This window comes from Anomaloglossus baeobatrachus, chromosome 3 (genome assembly GCF_048569485.1).
Source record: "Anomaloglossus baeobatrachus isolate aAnoBae1 chromosome 3, aAnoBae1.hap1, whole genome shotgun sequence".
Classification (NCBI taxonomy): Eukaryota; Metazoa; Chordata; class Amphibia; order Anura; family Aromobatidae; genus Anomaloglossus; species Anomaloglossus baeobatrachus.
In genome coordinates, this window is record NC_134355.1 from 161,727,735 (window position 1) to 161,743,515 (window position 15,781).

At 46.0% G+C, this 15,781-nt stretch overlaps 1 protein-coding gene across 1 annotated transcript in view; it reads left to right on the plus strand.

The window, feature by feature from the left end:
- CCDC170 (coiled-coil domain containing 170) overlaps positions 1-13,809 on the plus strand; it is a 199,444-nt gene extending 185,635 nt beyond the window's left edge. Inside the window, exon 13 of the mRNA XM_075338162.1 lies at positions 13,658-13,809. Within this exon, the coding sequence (XP_075194277.1) occupies positions 13,658-13,795 (138 nt within the window). The 3' untranslated portion in view covers positions 13,796-13,809. The remainder of the gene's footprint in view (positions 1-13,657) is intronic.
- The last annotated feature ends 1,972 nt before the right edge of the window (positions 13,810-15,781 follow it).

Below are 15,781 nucleotides of genomic sequence, written 5' to 3' on the forward strand. Positions count from 1 at the left end.
GTGTGTCTGCTTTCTTTTGGTGGTGCTTGCTTTCTTTTGGGGGTGTTTGCTTTCTTTGATGAATAGTCCTGCTGTATTCTTCAACTTTTTTAGCTGCTTGGATGCGTCCTTATGGAACCTCAACTACCACCCAAAATCCTACTATAGCTTATTTTCAGGGAAACGGTATATATAGTAGGGGTATGGCTCACTCAACAGCATTGAGGTAGGCGCAGGAGGTTACTTTCAACAAAACATCCAGGCTGCTTCATAAAGTGAGCCACTCAAAACCAAAGTAAAAGTCCTTTTTTGGTAGGGAAACAGGTTACTCAGTCCTAGCAAAGGCACTACAATGTTAATCCAGCCAGCACATTTCCAAGCATGGAACTTCACACAGGAGAACTTCTTGCCTCCACACACAGACAGCTAGTGAATCACCTGTACTTTATCTTCACTATCCCCCGCGCCAGGATGGGGATATGTGAGCAGCCAGTCCCAACCATTTCTCTGACTGCTTGTAAACCTGGCCCTTGTCAACCCTATTAACCCTCTCAATACTATACGTACTGGAGCTAGCCTCTAGGCTTACATCACAGAGGATAACCATCTCTGTGATACATATTTCCAACTACTAGTGATGAGCGAGTACTAAAAAGCTCGGGTGCTCGAAGCTCGGGCCGAGCCTCCCAAGATACTCGTGTACTCGGCCCGAGCAACGAGCCCAATGTTATCCTATGGGAGACCCGAGTATTTTTGTGAAATGACCACCGGCAGCATGTAGAAACCCTAAAAATGGCACAAAAGTCTCCAAAGAGTGCTCAAATGACATGGCAACAGCATGGGGAAGACCCCTTGAAGCATTTATCACTCAAAAGTCACAGCTGTGAACAATTTTGTCCGCGTTTTACGCCATTTTTACGGACTCACCAGAAAACCTTCCAAAATGACACCAAAATGATTTTTCATGGCGGAAATGTTAAGGGCACATACCCAATAGTGAGATAGAGCTAATGTATGTTACTTTTTGAGATCAATACATGAAAGATTTTACGTAAAACATTGTGTGGCACTCCGATGTCCCTGAGAAGAGACGTACATAAAGGCCTCAGAGTCTAATGTGCCCATTTTGAGGAACTGAGTCTTTGTAGTATTTTCCTTTGCCAGGGCAGTCCAAAATTTTGAGGTTCACCAATGACCCTGCATACAGACGTGCATGAGGGCCTGTAAACCTGAAGTGCCCATTGGAAGGAAGTGGGTCTATTGTAGTATAGCCCTTAGGCAGGGCAGCCAAAAATTGGGAGGCTCCACGTTGTCCCTGGATAGAGACGTGCATGAGGGCCTGTAAACCTGAAGTGCCCATTGGAAGGAAGTGGGTCTTTCGTAGTATAGCCCTTTGGCAGGGCAGCCAAAAATTGGGAGGCTCCATGTTGTCCCTGGATAGAGACGTGCATGAGGGCCTCAAAACATTAAGTGTCCATTGTCAGGAAGTGGGTGTATTATAGTATAGCCCTTAGGCAGGGCAGCAAAAAATTGGGAGGCTCCACGTTGTCCCTGGATAGAGACGTGCATGAGGGCCTGTAAACCTGAAGTGCCCATTGGAAGGAAGTGGGTCTATTGTAGTATAGCCCTTTGGCAGGGCAGCCAAAAATTGGGAGGCTCCACGTTGTCCCTGGATAGAGACGTGCATGAGGGCCTGTTAACCTGAAGTGCCCATTGGAAGGAAGTGGGTCTATTGTAGTATAGCCCTTAGGCAGGGCAGCCAAAAATTGGGAGGCTCCACGTTGTCCCTGGATAGAGACGTGCATGAGGGCCTGTAAACCTGAAGTGCCCATTGGAAGGAAGTGGGTCTTTTGTAGTATAGCCCTTAGGCAGGGCAGCCAAAAATTGGGAGGCTCCACGTTGTCCCTGGATAGAGACGTGCATGAGGGCCTCAAAACATTAAGTGTCCATTGTCAGGAAGTGGGTGTATTATAGTATAGCCCTTAGGCAGGGCAGCAAAAAATTGGGAGGCTCCACGTTGTCCCTGGATAGAGACGTGCATGAGGGCCTGTAAACCTGAAGTGCCCATTGGAAGGAAGTGGGTCTATTGTAGTATAGCCCTTTGGCAGGGCAGCCAAAAATTGGGAGGCTCCACGTTGTCCCTGGATAGAGACGTGCATGTGGGCCTGTAAACCTGAAGTGCCCATTGGAAGGAAGTGGGTCTTTTGTAGTATAGCCCTTAGGCAGGGCAGCCAAAAATTGGGAGGCTCCACGTTGTCCCTGGATAGAGACGTGCATGAGGGCCTGTAAACCTGAAGTGCCCATTGGAAGGAAGGGGGTCTTTTGTAGTATAGCCCTTTGGCAGGGCAGCCAAAAATTGGGAGGCTCCACGTTGTCCCTGGATAGAGACGTGCATGAGGGCCTCAAAACATTAAGTGTCCATTGTCAGGAAGTGGGTGTATTATAGTATAGCCCTTAGGCAGGGCAGCAAAAAATTGGGAGGCTCCACATTGTCCCTGGATAGAGACGTGCATGAGGGCCTGTAAACCTGAAGTGCCCATTGGAAGGAAGTGGGTCTTTTGTAGTATAGCCCTTTGGCAGGGCAGCCAAAAATTGGGAGGCTCCACGTTGTCCCTGGATAGAGACGTGCATGAGGGCCTGTAAACCTGAAGTGCCCATTGGAAGGAAGTGGGTCTTTTGTAGTATAGCCCTTTGGCAGGGCAGCCAAAAATTGGGAGGCTCCACGTTGTCCCTGGATAGAGACGTGCATGAGGGCCTGTAAACCTGAAGTGCCCATTGGAAGGAAGTGGGTCTTTTGTAGTATAGCCCTTTGGCAGGGCAGCCAAAAATTGGGAGGCTCCACGTTGTCCCTGGATAGAGACGTGCATGAGGGCCTGTTAACCTGAAGTGCTCATTGGAAGGAAGTGGGTCATTTGTAGTATAGCCCTTTGGCAGGGCAGCCAAAAATTGGGAGGCTCCACGTTGTCCCTGCATAGAGACGTGTATGAGGGCCTCAAAACATTGTTCCCATTGCAAAGTAGCGGGTCTCCTGTCGTTGTAATGTCCATTCTGCAAAGAATGGGCGAAAAAATGTACCACTGGGGGTATACCTGAAACAAAGGCCTAACTCTTGTAACGGTCATCATGGTGGCGCATGAGGAGAAGGAGGAGCAGTCCAGCGATTATCCAAAGTCCAGAAGTGTGTACCCATGGGGGACTGGAGGTACATGGCAAATTCCCGTTACAAACTTTAAATTCCGCTCTCATTTGCTGGTGGTGTGGTGAAGTCTGGCCCAATCCAACCCTTGTTCATCTTGATCAGAGTCAGCCTGTCAGCATTTTCAGTTGACAGGCGGGTGCGTTTATCTGTAATGATTCCACCTGCGGCACTAAAAACACGCTCTGACAAAACGCTAGCGGCAGGGAAGGCCAGGACTTCCAAGGCGTAGAGAGCCAATTCATGCCACGTGTCCACCTTGGATACCCAATAATTGTAAGGCACAGAGGAATGTCGGAGTAGAGTTGTTCGATCTGCAAGGTACTCCTTGAGCATCTGGGAAAACTTAGGATTTCTTGTGGCACTACCCCGCACCTCAGGGGCTGTGGTACGTGAGGGGCTGAGAAAACTGTCCCACATCTTAAAGACTGTTCCCCTACCTCTGGCGGATTGGACTTGTGCCTCTCTCGGCTGTACGCCTTGGTTGTCCACTGATTCCTGACCTATGCCGCTAGCGTTTTGTGAGGGGAATGCTTTGCCTACTTCCGTGACTATGGCCTTCCGGAACTGCTGCATTTTGGTTGACCTCTCCGCCTCGGGAATAAGAGACATAAAGTTCTCCTTGTAGCGTGGGTCTAACAGTGTTACCAACCAGTAATGATTGTCGGCCAAGATGTTCTTAACGCGAGGGTCACGAGACAGGCAGCTTACCATAAAGTCAGCCATGTGCGCCAGACTCTTAACAGCCAGGACTTCAGTAGCCTGACCAACACGTTGACTGAACATGCTGTCCTCCTCCTCCTCCTCATCTACCCTGTCCTCTGGCCAGCCACGCTGAACCGAGGATATGACTGGTGTGCATGTCATATCCTCAATTTGGCCGGAGATTTGCTCCATGTCTTCATCCTCCTCCTCGTCATAGTCCTCCACTGCACGTTGTGATGAGACGAGGCTGGGCTGTGTGTTATCACCCACACCCACTACTGTTTCTTGCTGCAACTCATCGCGCTCCGCCTGCAATGCATCATGTTTGGTTTTGAGCAGAGACCGTTTTAGAAGGCAGAGTAGCGGTATGGTGATGCTAATAATGGCGTCATCACCACTCACCATCTTGGTGGAGTCCTCAAAGTTTTGGAGGATGGTACATAGGTCGGACATCCATCTCCACTCCTCAGGTGTTATGTGTGGAGTTTGACCCATTTCCCGACGGCTTAGGTGATGCAGGTACTTAACAACTGCCCTCTTCTGCTCACATATCCTGACCAACATGTGCAGAGTTGAATTCCAACGCGTGGGGACATCACACACCAGTCTGTGAGCCGGAAGATGCAAACTGCGCTGAAAGCCGGCAAGGCCGGCTGAAGCAGTAGGTGACTTTCGAAAATGTGCAGACAGGCGGCGAACTTTTACCAGCAGATCAGACAGCTCTGGGTATGACTTTAGAAACCGCTGAACCACGAGGTTGAGCACATGGGCCACGCATGGAACATGTGTCAGCTGGCCTCGCCTCAAAGCCGCCACCAGGTTCCGGCCATTGTCACACACGACCTTTCCTGGCTTTAGGTTCAGAGGTGTGAGCCAGTGATCTGCCTGCTGTTTCAGAGCTGTCCACAGCTCTTCTGCATTGTGGGGTTTGTCACCTATGCAGATTAGCTTCAGCACAGCCTGTTGCCGCTTCGCCGAGGCAGTGCTGCAGTGCTTCCAGCTTGGGACTGGTGTGGAGGGTACAGTGGATGAGGATGTGCAGGAGGAGGAGGAGGCTGAAGAGCATGACATTCCTGAGCTGTAGAGTGTGGGTGAAACACTGACTGAGGTAGGGCCTGCAAACCTTGGTGTGGGAAGGACGTGTTCCATCCCTCGCTCAGACTGGGTCCCAGCTTCCACAATATTAACCCAGTGTGCCGTCAACGAGATGTAGCGGCCTTGCCCACAAGCACTTGTCCACGTGTCTGTGGTTAGGTGGACTTTGGGTGAAACAGCATTGTTCAGGGCACGTGTGATGTTTTGTGACACGTGGTTATGCAACGCGGGGACGGCACACCGGGAGAAATAGTGGCGGCTGGGGACCGAGTAACGTGGGACAGCTGCCGCCATCAGGTCGCGGAATGCTTCTGTCTCCACCAGCCTAAAAGGCAACATTTCCAGCGCAAGCAGTCGCGAAATGTTAGCATTTAGAACTGTGGCATGTGGGGTGTTGGCAGTGTATTTGCGCCTGCGTTCAAAGATTTTCTGAATGGATAACTGAACGCTGCGCTGGGACAAGGACGTGCTTGATGATGGTGTTATTTCTGCGTAGGCAACTGCAGGTGCAGGACCGGAGGAGGCTTGTTCGCAGGCAGCATGGACAGGGGATTGGCTCGCATGCACAACCAGCGAAGACGTAGCAGTGACATTAGCAAGCACTGCTCCTCGACTCTGTTGTACTTCCCACAAAGTCGGGTGCTTGGCTGACATGTGCCTGATCATGCTGGTGGTGGTCAGGCTGCTAGTTTTGGTACCCCTGCTGATGCTGGCACGGCAGGTGTTGCAAATGGCCTTTTTAGAATCATCTGGATCCAACTTAAAAAACTGCCAGACTCGGGAAGACCTAACATTTGTACAGGCACCTTGTGTCGTGTTGTTGTTCCGGGGAACGGTTGCCTGACTTCTGCCTGGAGCCACCACCCTGCTTCTTACTGCCTGTTGGGATGCTACGCCTCCCTCCCCCTGTGCACTGCTGTCCTCGCTCTGCATATCCTCCTGCCAGGTTGGGTCAGTTACTGGATCATCCACCACGTCGTCTTCCTCTTCCGCACCCTGCTCCTCCTCCTGACTTCCTGACAATTGTGTCTCATCATCGTCCACCCCTTGTTGAGACACGTTGCCAACTTCGTGAGAACGTGGCTGCTCAAATATTTGGCCATCTGTACATACGATCTCCTCATGACCCACTTCAACATGAGCTGGCGAGAGGCCAGAATGTGCGAATGGAAACGTGAACAGCTCTTCCGAGTGTCCAAGTGTGGGATCATTAATGTCCGAGGACGTGTACTCAGCCTTGTGGTAGGAAGGAGGATCAGGTTCTGAAATGTGCAGTGCAGTATCACGGCTACTGACACTTGACCGTGTGGAAGACAGAGTGTTTGTGGTGGTGCCAATCTGACTGGAAGCATTATCCGCTATCCAACTAACAACCTGTTGACACTGGTCTTGGTTCAAGAGCGGTGTACTGCTGCGGTCCCCAAGAATTTGGGACAGGACGTGCGAGCGACTAGATGTGGCCCTTTGTTGTGGCAAAATTAGAGCTTGCCCACGACCTCGGCCTCTGCCTGCACCACCATCACGTCCACTTCCTTGTTCCTTGCCAACGCCCTTGCGCATTTTGCAATGCTGTGCTGACGTGTATTCACTAGACTTGGGCGTTATATCAAAGTTTGTGCAAATCGTGCACCTGTACGCTGCCACCGACAGGCACACACGTGCGGTTTTTAAATGCAAGCACGGACGCACTAAGAACCTAACACAGGTTTTAGGAGCAAAAATTAAGAACTCTGACACTATCAGCCACTGCTGACTGACGTGTATTATACACTACACTTGTGCGTTATATAATAGTTTGGTAAAAACTAAAAACGCACACAAGTGCACTTGTATGCTGCCACCGACAGGCACACACGTGCGGTTTTTAAATGCAAGCACGGACGCACTAAGAACCTAACACAGGTTTTAGGAGCAAAAATTAAGAACTCTGACACTATCAGCCACTGCTGACTGACGTGTATTATACACTACACTTGTGCGTTATATAATAGTTTGGTAAAAACTAAAAACGCACACAAGTGCACCTGTACGCTGCCACCGACAGGCACACACGTGCGGTTTTTAAATGCAAGCACGGACGCACTAAGAACCTAACACAGGTTTTAGGAGCAAAAATTAAGAACTCTGACACTATCAGCCACTGCTGACTGACGTGTATTATACACTACACTTGTGCGTTATATAATAGTTTGGTAAAAACTAAAAACGCACACAAGTGCACCTGTACGCTGCCACCGACAGGCACACACGTGCGGTTTTTAAATGCAAGCATGGACGCACTAAGAACCTAACACAGGTTTTAGGAGCAAAAATTAAGAACTCTGACACTATCAGCCACTGCTAACTGACGTGTATTATACACTACACTTGTGCGTTATATAATAGTTTGGTAAAAACTAAAAACGCACACAAGTGCACCTGTACGCTGCCACCGACAGGCACAGACGTGCGGTTTTTAAATGCAAGCACGGACGCACTAAGAACCTAACAGGTTTTAGGAGCGACAATTGCTGAGAAGTCTGACACTATCAGGACTGTTTTAGACTGTGTACACCAGCCCCAGATATGATGAAGGCTGGTATACGGTCACCACTAGGAATGGCTATATACCCTGCCTGCCTGCCTGCCTGCCTGTATACTGCTACAATAGTCCTGACAAGGACTCTTTTGGTCACTCACTAGCCTGTATTCCAACCTGGCTATACCCTGCCTGTATACAGCAACAATAGTCCTGAGAAGGACTCTGCTACTGTACTCCGACCTGGCTATACCCTGCCTGCCTGTATACAACTAGAATAGTCCTGAGAAGGACTTTTGGTCACACTGTTTGCAGCCCTGATACGGAAATAGCTATAAAGGGCCGCAAACCTTTCCCTGAAGCAGCGACACTCTCCCTGCACTGACTGTCTGGATAGCTGTGAGCAGAGCACAGCGCGCCCGCCGGTATAAAGGCTCGGTCACGCTGTGCAGGCCGGCCAATCACTGCAATTCCACAACTAACAGGGCTGTGGCATTGCAGTGGTCTGCCAGCCAATCCCTGCATGAGGGCTGGCTCTCAAAAGAGCGCCAACATGCAGGGATGAAGACCACGAGTACAGCACGAGTATCGCGAGATTACTCGGTCCCCGCCGAGTAGACCGAGTACAGTGATACTCGTGCGAGTACCGAGTAGTAACAAGCATGCTCGCTCATCACTACCAACTACATATCTCTTGGATACCACTTCTCAGTAGAAATACCCCAATGGAGATGTCTCCACACACTGACTCTGGTCAGTAGAACCAAACCCTCTCTTTCTCAGAGATACCTTCCCGAGGCATCATAACTTCTGCACATTATCAAGATCAGGACAAACAGTTCTCTCTTTTCAATAGCTCCTTTCAGAGGCATAACAGCCTTTGCACAATGTTTGATCACTTGCTTTTCTTCCGAAATAATGTAATCTACATTGATCAACATTTGAAGGTTTTGTGTTAGGAATGGATTACAGTCTTTTACAAGAAATCCAAAGTATATCACCATAAACCCTTTATTTAACCCAACATTTGATGATCATAATTAAAAAACAACAATGACTGTAGCACAGAGAAATATTATAACTAAATTTTCTGAAGGTAGCAAGTCATCAATCAGTAGAAAGTGTACAGGCCTTTCCTTTGAATGAATTCAGCACATCTACAACCACAAGACAACACTAGCCTCTTAGGGTAAGTTCACACAGTGCGTTTTTCGCGGCGTTTTTGCGCGTTTTTCGGATGCGTTTTTGGCCTCAAAATTGCATGACTTTGCTTCCCCAGCAAAGTTTATGAGTTTTCATTTTTGCTGTCCACACACAACTTTTTTTTTAAGCTGCGTTTTTGAGCTTAAAAAAAAAATGGACATGTTAATTCTTTCCTGCATTTGTCTGCGTTTTCCCACCATGCAATACATTGGAAAAACGCAGAAAAACGCAGAGATCAAAAACGCAGCAAAACACAGCCAAAAATGAACCAAATCGCAGGAAAAATGCATGCATTTTTGCCGCTTTTTTTTGCCTCGGGTGCGTTTTTGTGCGTTTTTTAGCGGCCAAAAACGCACAAAAACGCAGCGTCAAAAAAACGCAGCGTGTGCACATAGCCTTATATTGCTCTGGTGGGATTTTGGTCCTCTCTCCTTCACAGTTCTTTGACTATTGTGGGATTTTTGGCCATAACTTTGTCACCAAGGATTTTCCAGAAGTTTTCTATTGGATTTAGATCAGGACTCTGGGCTGGCCATTTCATTGTTCAATGTTTTCTGTTTCAAGGAACTGCTTTACCCATTTTGCTGTGTGACAAGGGTTGTTGTCCTGCACGAAAATTGCTTGCTGATTGAGTGATGATCGCAAGTAAGGAACCACGTGTTGTTGATGAAGGTTCTGAAACACACTTGCATTCACCCTGCCATGTAGGTGTAGGAGAGGTCCAACTTCTGCTGCAAGAAACGGTCCCCAAACCATGACACTTACTCCACCACCTTTGACTGTCTTCTTAACACACTTTAAGTTAAGTTTTCCCCTAGTTTGTCAATGAACATAATGTTTACCATCAGACTCAAATAAATTAAACTTTCTTTCATCACTAAAATGAACTGTGGACCACTTCTCCTTTGTCCACACAACATGCTCCTCACCAAAGTTGAGTCTAGCCTTTTGTTTCTGCTAATGAGAGGTTTGGTCACTGTAGAATGGGCTTTCAGTCCAAATGCTTTTAAACATTGTGATACTGTATGACAAGACAGATCCTTACCCTGCTCAGTGCTGAACTGCTGAGCAATTCTAGCTGCAGTGTTGAAACGATTACCCATGGTATTCTCCATTTTATCCTGTCCTCTCTTGCATTTGTCTTTCGGGGGCAACCAGCCTTCTTGGACTTGAAACAGTTTGTGATGTTGTAAAGATGCAATATTCTCGAAATCACAGACTTGGAATGACCAAATTCTCTTGCTATGGCTGATAGAGTCACCCCTTTGAACTTTAACTGGACAACCTGCTGACAGAGGTTTCAGTCACTTTGGAATGGCACACCATTTTTACAAGGTCAGTGCAAACTTTGAAAGCTAGGCTGCCAGTTAAAAAGGGTTTGTCAGATAATTTAGGAGATTAGCACCAGGTGCCAGATTAAAGGCCCAGTCATACTAAACAATTTACCAGCAATCCCAACAACGATACAACCTGATAGGGATCGCTGGTAAGTTGCTAGGAGGTCGCTGGTGAGATGTCACACTAAGCGACGCTCCAGCGATCCCACCAGCAACCTGACCTGGCAGGGATCGCTGGAGCGTCACTACACGTGGAAGCATGCTGCGCTTGGTAACTAAGGTAAATATCGGGTAACCAACCCGATATTTACCTTGGTTATCAACGCACACCGCTTAGTGCTGGCTCCGTGCACACCTAGCCACAGTACACATCGGGTTAATTACCCGATGTGTACTCTGCTACGTGTGCAGGCAGCAGGGAGCCGGCTTCTGCGGACGCTGGTAACCACGGTAAACATCGGGTAACCAAGAAGCCCTTCCCTTGGTTACCCGATATTTACCTTCGTTGCCAGCGTCCGCCGCTCTCACACTGCCAGTGCTGGCTCCCTGTTCCCTGCACTCCTAGCCACAGTACACATTGGGTTAATTACCCAATGTGTACTCCAGCTACGTGTGCAGGGAGCAGGGAGCCGGCACTGACAGCTGAGAGCAGCGGACGCTGGTAATGAAGGCAAATATCGGGTAACCAAGAAAAGGGCTTCTTGGTTACCCGATATTTACATTGGTTACCAGCATCCGCAGAAGCTGGCTCCCTGCTCACTGCACATTTAGTTGTTGCTCTGTCGCTGTCACACACAGCGATGTGTGCTTCACAGCAGGACAGCAACAACTAAAAAATCGTCCAGGACATTCAGCAACAACCAGCGACCTCACAGCAGGGGCCAGGTTGTTGCTGGATGTCTCACACAGCAACATCGCTAGCAAGTTGTGCCTCAGCAGCGATGTTGCTAGCGATGTTGCTTAGTGTGACGGTACCTTAACACCAATAACTTGCTGGTATCTGAAAGTGTCCTCTAATTTTGATCAGTGTTCTTTTTCATTTATTTCATTTACATTTTTATTATGTGCTTTAGAATAAATTTCATTATGAAATAAGCTTAAAATACTGATAGTTTACTCGTGTTAGGATATAATCACATAGGACTACAGAATGGCCTTAACATTTAGGAAATTGTGTGTTGTTCTCTATTTTTGATCTCCAGTGTATATACAGTTAGGTCCAGAAATATTTGGACAGTGACACAATTTTCGCGAGTTGGGCTCTGCATGCCACCACGTTGGATTTGAAATGAAACCTCTACAACAGAATTCAAGTGCAGATTGTAACGTTTAATTTGAAGGTTTGAACAAAAATATCTGATAGAAATTGTAGGAATTGTACACATTTCTTTACAAACACTCCACATTTTAGGAGGTCAAAACTAATTGGACAAATAAACCAAACCCAAACAAAATATTTTTATTTTCAATATTTTGTTGCGAATCCTTTGGAGGCAATCACTGCCTTAAGTCTGGAACCCATGGACATCACCAAACGCTGGGTTTCCTCCTTCTTAATGCTTTGCCAGGCCTTTACAGCCGCAGCCTTCAGGTCTTGCTTGTTTGTGGGTCTTTCCGTCTTAAGTCTGGATTTGAGCAAGTGAAATGCATGCTCAATTGGGTTAAGATCTGGTAATTGACTTGGCCATTGCAGAATGTTCCACTTTTTTGCACTCATGAACTCCTGGGTAGCTTTGGCTGTATGCTCGGGGTCATTGTCCATCTGTACTATGAAGCGCCGTCCGATCAACTTTGCGGCATTTGGCTGAATCTGGGCTGAAAGTATATCCCGGTACACTTCAGAATTCATCCGGCTACTCTTGTCTGCTGTTATGTCATCAATAAACACAAGTGACCCAGTGCCATTGAAAGCCATGCATGCCCATGCCATCACGTTGCCTCCACCATGTTTTACAGAGGATGTGGTGTGCCTTGTATCATGTGCCGTTCCCTTTCTTCTCCAAACTTTTTTCTTCCCATCATTCTGGTACAGGTTGATCTTTGTCTCATCTGTCCATAGAATACTTTTCCAGAACTGAGCTGGCTTCATGAGGTGTTTTTCAGCAAAATTAACTCTGGCCTGTCTATTTTTGGAATTGATGAATGGTTTGCATCTAGATGTGAACCCTTTGTATTTACTTTCATGGAGTCTTCTCTTTAGTCTTTACTGTTGACTTAGAGACAGATACACCTACTTCACTGAGAGTATTCTGGACTTCAGTTGATGTTGTGAACGGGTTCTTCTTCACCAAAGAAAGTATGCGGCGATCATCCACCACTGTTGTCATCCGTGGACGCCCAGGCCTTTTTGAGTTCCCAAGCTCACCAGTCAATTCCTTTTTTCTCAGAATGTACCCGACTGTTGATTTTGCTACTCCAAGCATGTCTGCTATCTCTCTGATGGATTTTTTCTTTTTTTTCAGCCTCAGGATGTTCTGCTTCCCCTCAATTGAGAGTTCCTTAGACCGCATGTTGTCTGGTCACAGCAACAGCTTCCAAATGCAAAACCACACACCTGTAATCAACCCCAGACCTTTTAACTACTTCATTGATTACAGGTTAACGAGGGAGACGCCTTCAGAGTTAATTGCAGCCCTTAGAGTCCCTTGTCCAATTACTTTTGGTCCCTTTAAAAAGAGGAGGCTATGCATTACAGAGCTATGATTCCTAAACCCTTTCTCCGATTTGGATGTGAAAACTCTCATATTGCAGCTGGGAGTGTGCACTTTCAGCCCATATTATATATATAATTGTATTTCTGAACATGTTTTTGTAAACAGCTAAAATAACAAAACTTGTGTCACTGTCCAAATATTTCTGGACCTAACTGTATAAAGTTAATATTATTAATATATTATTTATTTATATTATTATTTCTACTAAATGTAAATGTTACCAGGCTATTGGAAAAAGGTAGTTCCTGGGCAGTTCCTGGGCAAAATGATGTTTGATGTTGGGTCAGACGCTTAGCCCTCATCATTCCCTACATATGATGGCTGATGAAATCTGTCATCATGCGCCTTTAACAGCAGCGGGTGGATTGGAGATCCGCCCATGGCTGTTAATTTGTTAAATGCCACTGTCAATCTCTGACAGCGGCATTTATCTTGCACTGACCGGGAGCGTGTCATTCCTCCCACTGATCGGCGCATCTGTGACATGATCACCGTGTCTGTAATTACAATAATCCTGTGAACGCCAGCCCATAGCTGGCATTCATAAGATATTATGATTTTAGCTATACAGTACATAGAGAGCTGTAACATTGCTATGTGTAACACAAGTAGTAGATTGCTATATAGTTTTGTAGTTTTGTAGAAGTGATTCAATATAAGGCCAATTTCACACATCCGACATTCATGGTCTGAGTAAGGACTGTGATAGCTAGCCAGGTCATGAGTCTCCTAACCTATACTCAACAACCTCATTTATGTCTATGAGCTTGTTGAGTTCGGGTCAGGAAACCCACAATTGGTGTGAGCATCCCGGTACCAGTGAGACTCAAAGGTTTAACAACAGTATTTTGGAGTGTATTTGCCAATTTTACAAAAATCAATACACTAAATTGTGTTTCTGCTTTTTCAGCTTGTAGACTTTCGAGAGGTGATATCACGTATGCTGGGACTGAACGTCAACTCCTTGGCATTACCGGATTATGAAATAATCAAACGGCTTGAAGGACTTCTCCATACCCACCATCACCATGTAGTATCTTGTGCATAAAGGATGATTGACAATCAATGTACCTAATTAATTGAATGATTTAATAGTAGCATTCATACAATATTTTTGCTATACCTATTTTTTGTTAGATGATTACATTATTAAATATTTGCATATGTGTATACTCTATATGATCAGATAGATAAATTATTCTGAGAGTTAAAGGGAATCTGTCAGCAGGTTTTTGCTACTTCATCTGAGAGCACCCTGATGTGGGCAAAGAGACCCTGAATCCAATGATGTATCACTTAGATTACTGGGTACAACCATTCTGACATAGAATTTTTAGAGCTAGCAATGCAGCAGGGCTGAGAAAGCTTTCGTTGCCCACACCAGGCTCTTTATATGAAAAGTTTATAGACAGTGAACTGCTAATCACGGAGGAGATGTGCTGGACTGTCAGGCAGAAGGCAATGTAGTCCAGCAATGATAAGGTCTAGAGCTATAAAAAACATTTCAGGTAAACAACAACTTAGACCTTGACAAGAAATGCATCCCTGAATTCTATGTTTTAACCCTTACAGCATGCTGTCTTCAGATTACATAGCAAAAACCTGCTGACAGATGAAATAGAGAGGAAATAGAGAGTACTAACTAGTGCCATATATTTTGAAATCCATTATAAAATTTTAATTTGCGTGGATGTGACTTGAACAACAAGCTTTTTGCCAAAGTACAACCTAGCAAAATCCAGAACTGTGACTTATGTATGGTTTTGTAAAATACAGGTTACCAATTTCTACCCACCAATGAAATCTACTCTGATTCCATGCAGTTCATTAAAAGGAGAATTCTACTTATTTAAAAATTCATAGAATGCAGTGTTTGAGATTAGCAGTTTGAAATATTAGCAGTGCATATAAGGCCTGGTCCATATGTGCATATTTCAGGGTCCATGTAGGAATCACAATACTCAAACTGAATGTGGGTCTCCTGACCTAGATTCAAAGTTGAAAAGACACATATAAGGCTATAAATTTGGGTCGGGATACATGTGGTCAGTCCAGTCATTGCGGTCTGTCTTTATACAGTAGCATGAAGTACACCTGTGTGAACCCAGCCAAACACAGCGCATGACTAGTTTCTGATTAGCTCCATGACATGAATCTGTTCTATATGAGATGTATGCACAATCGGAGGAAAAAGGAGATGAGGCAAGGATGTACACATGAAAAATTGCATTTTATTAGATAAAAACACGTAGTGTCATATAGTACAAAAAACACATAATTTAGGGCAAGTCTAACATTAGTGTGGGAATATGAGATGTGGTTAAAGTGTGGGCAACCAATTGCCTCACAACCAGCCAATATGTATATGACAGGAGTAGAGATCTATAATGCCATCACATACCATAATAGTGTGATGTAAAAGGATTATAACAGGGTGGTGGCCCGGTGGAGAAATAGAAAGGGGAGAAAGTATACCATGAATATATATTCATTAGTTTAAAAGACAAAGTGTCAGAGTATTTTTCTCCATTCGGACACACCACCACAGCAGTAAGGGTTAACTCAAGCGCTGCAGGGACACCCAGGCTAAGATGAAAAGAAGGTTGCGTATCCCAGCATAAGTATGCACACTAGGTTCATCCCACCCTGGGTGGCCCAGCAAGCAGGAAGAGTCAACCTGTGGATGGCAAGACAGATAAGAATACCTGAGTTATGTGGCAGGGCTGGTTGTAGAGGCAAGAAGCCTCCTTGACAGCTGTTTCGCCGCGTTGCTTTATCAAAAGGCTGCAAAGCTGAAATATTTATCATTTAATGAACACAGAAAGGTCAGATTTTGGCAAGACAAAAGTTTTGTCGCCCTGTCATATAATGCACCCAATCCTAGTTTACACCCTCACCTGTGGTCACTAAATGATCGCTTAATTAGTGGGTGTGTATAAAAAGAAACCCAGCACCCCAGACCTTCACTTGAACTGCAACTTGACCTCTGATCTGGTCTGGGGTTCTGGGTTTCTTTCTGTGTTCATTAAATGAT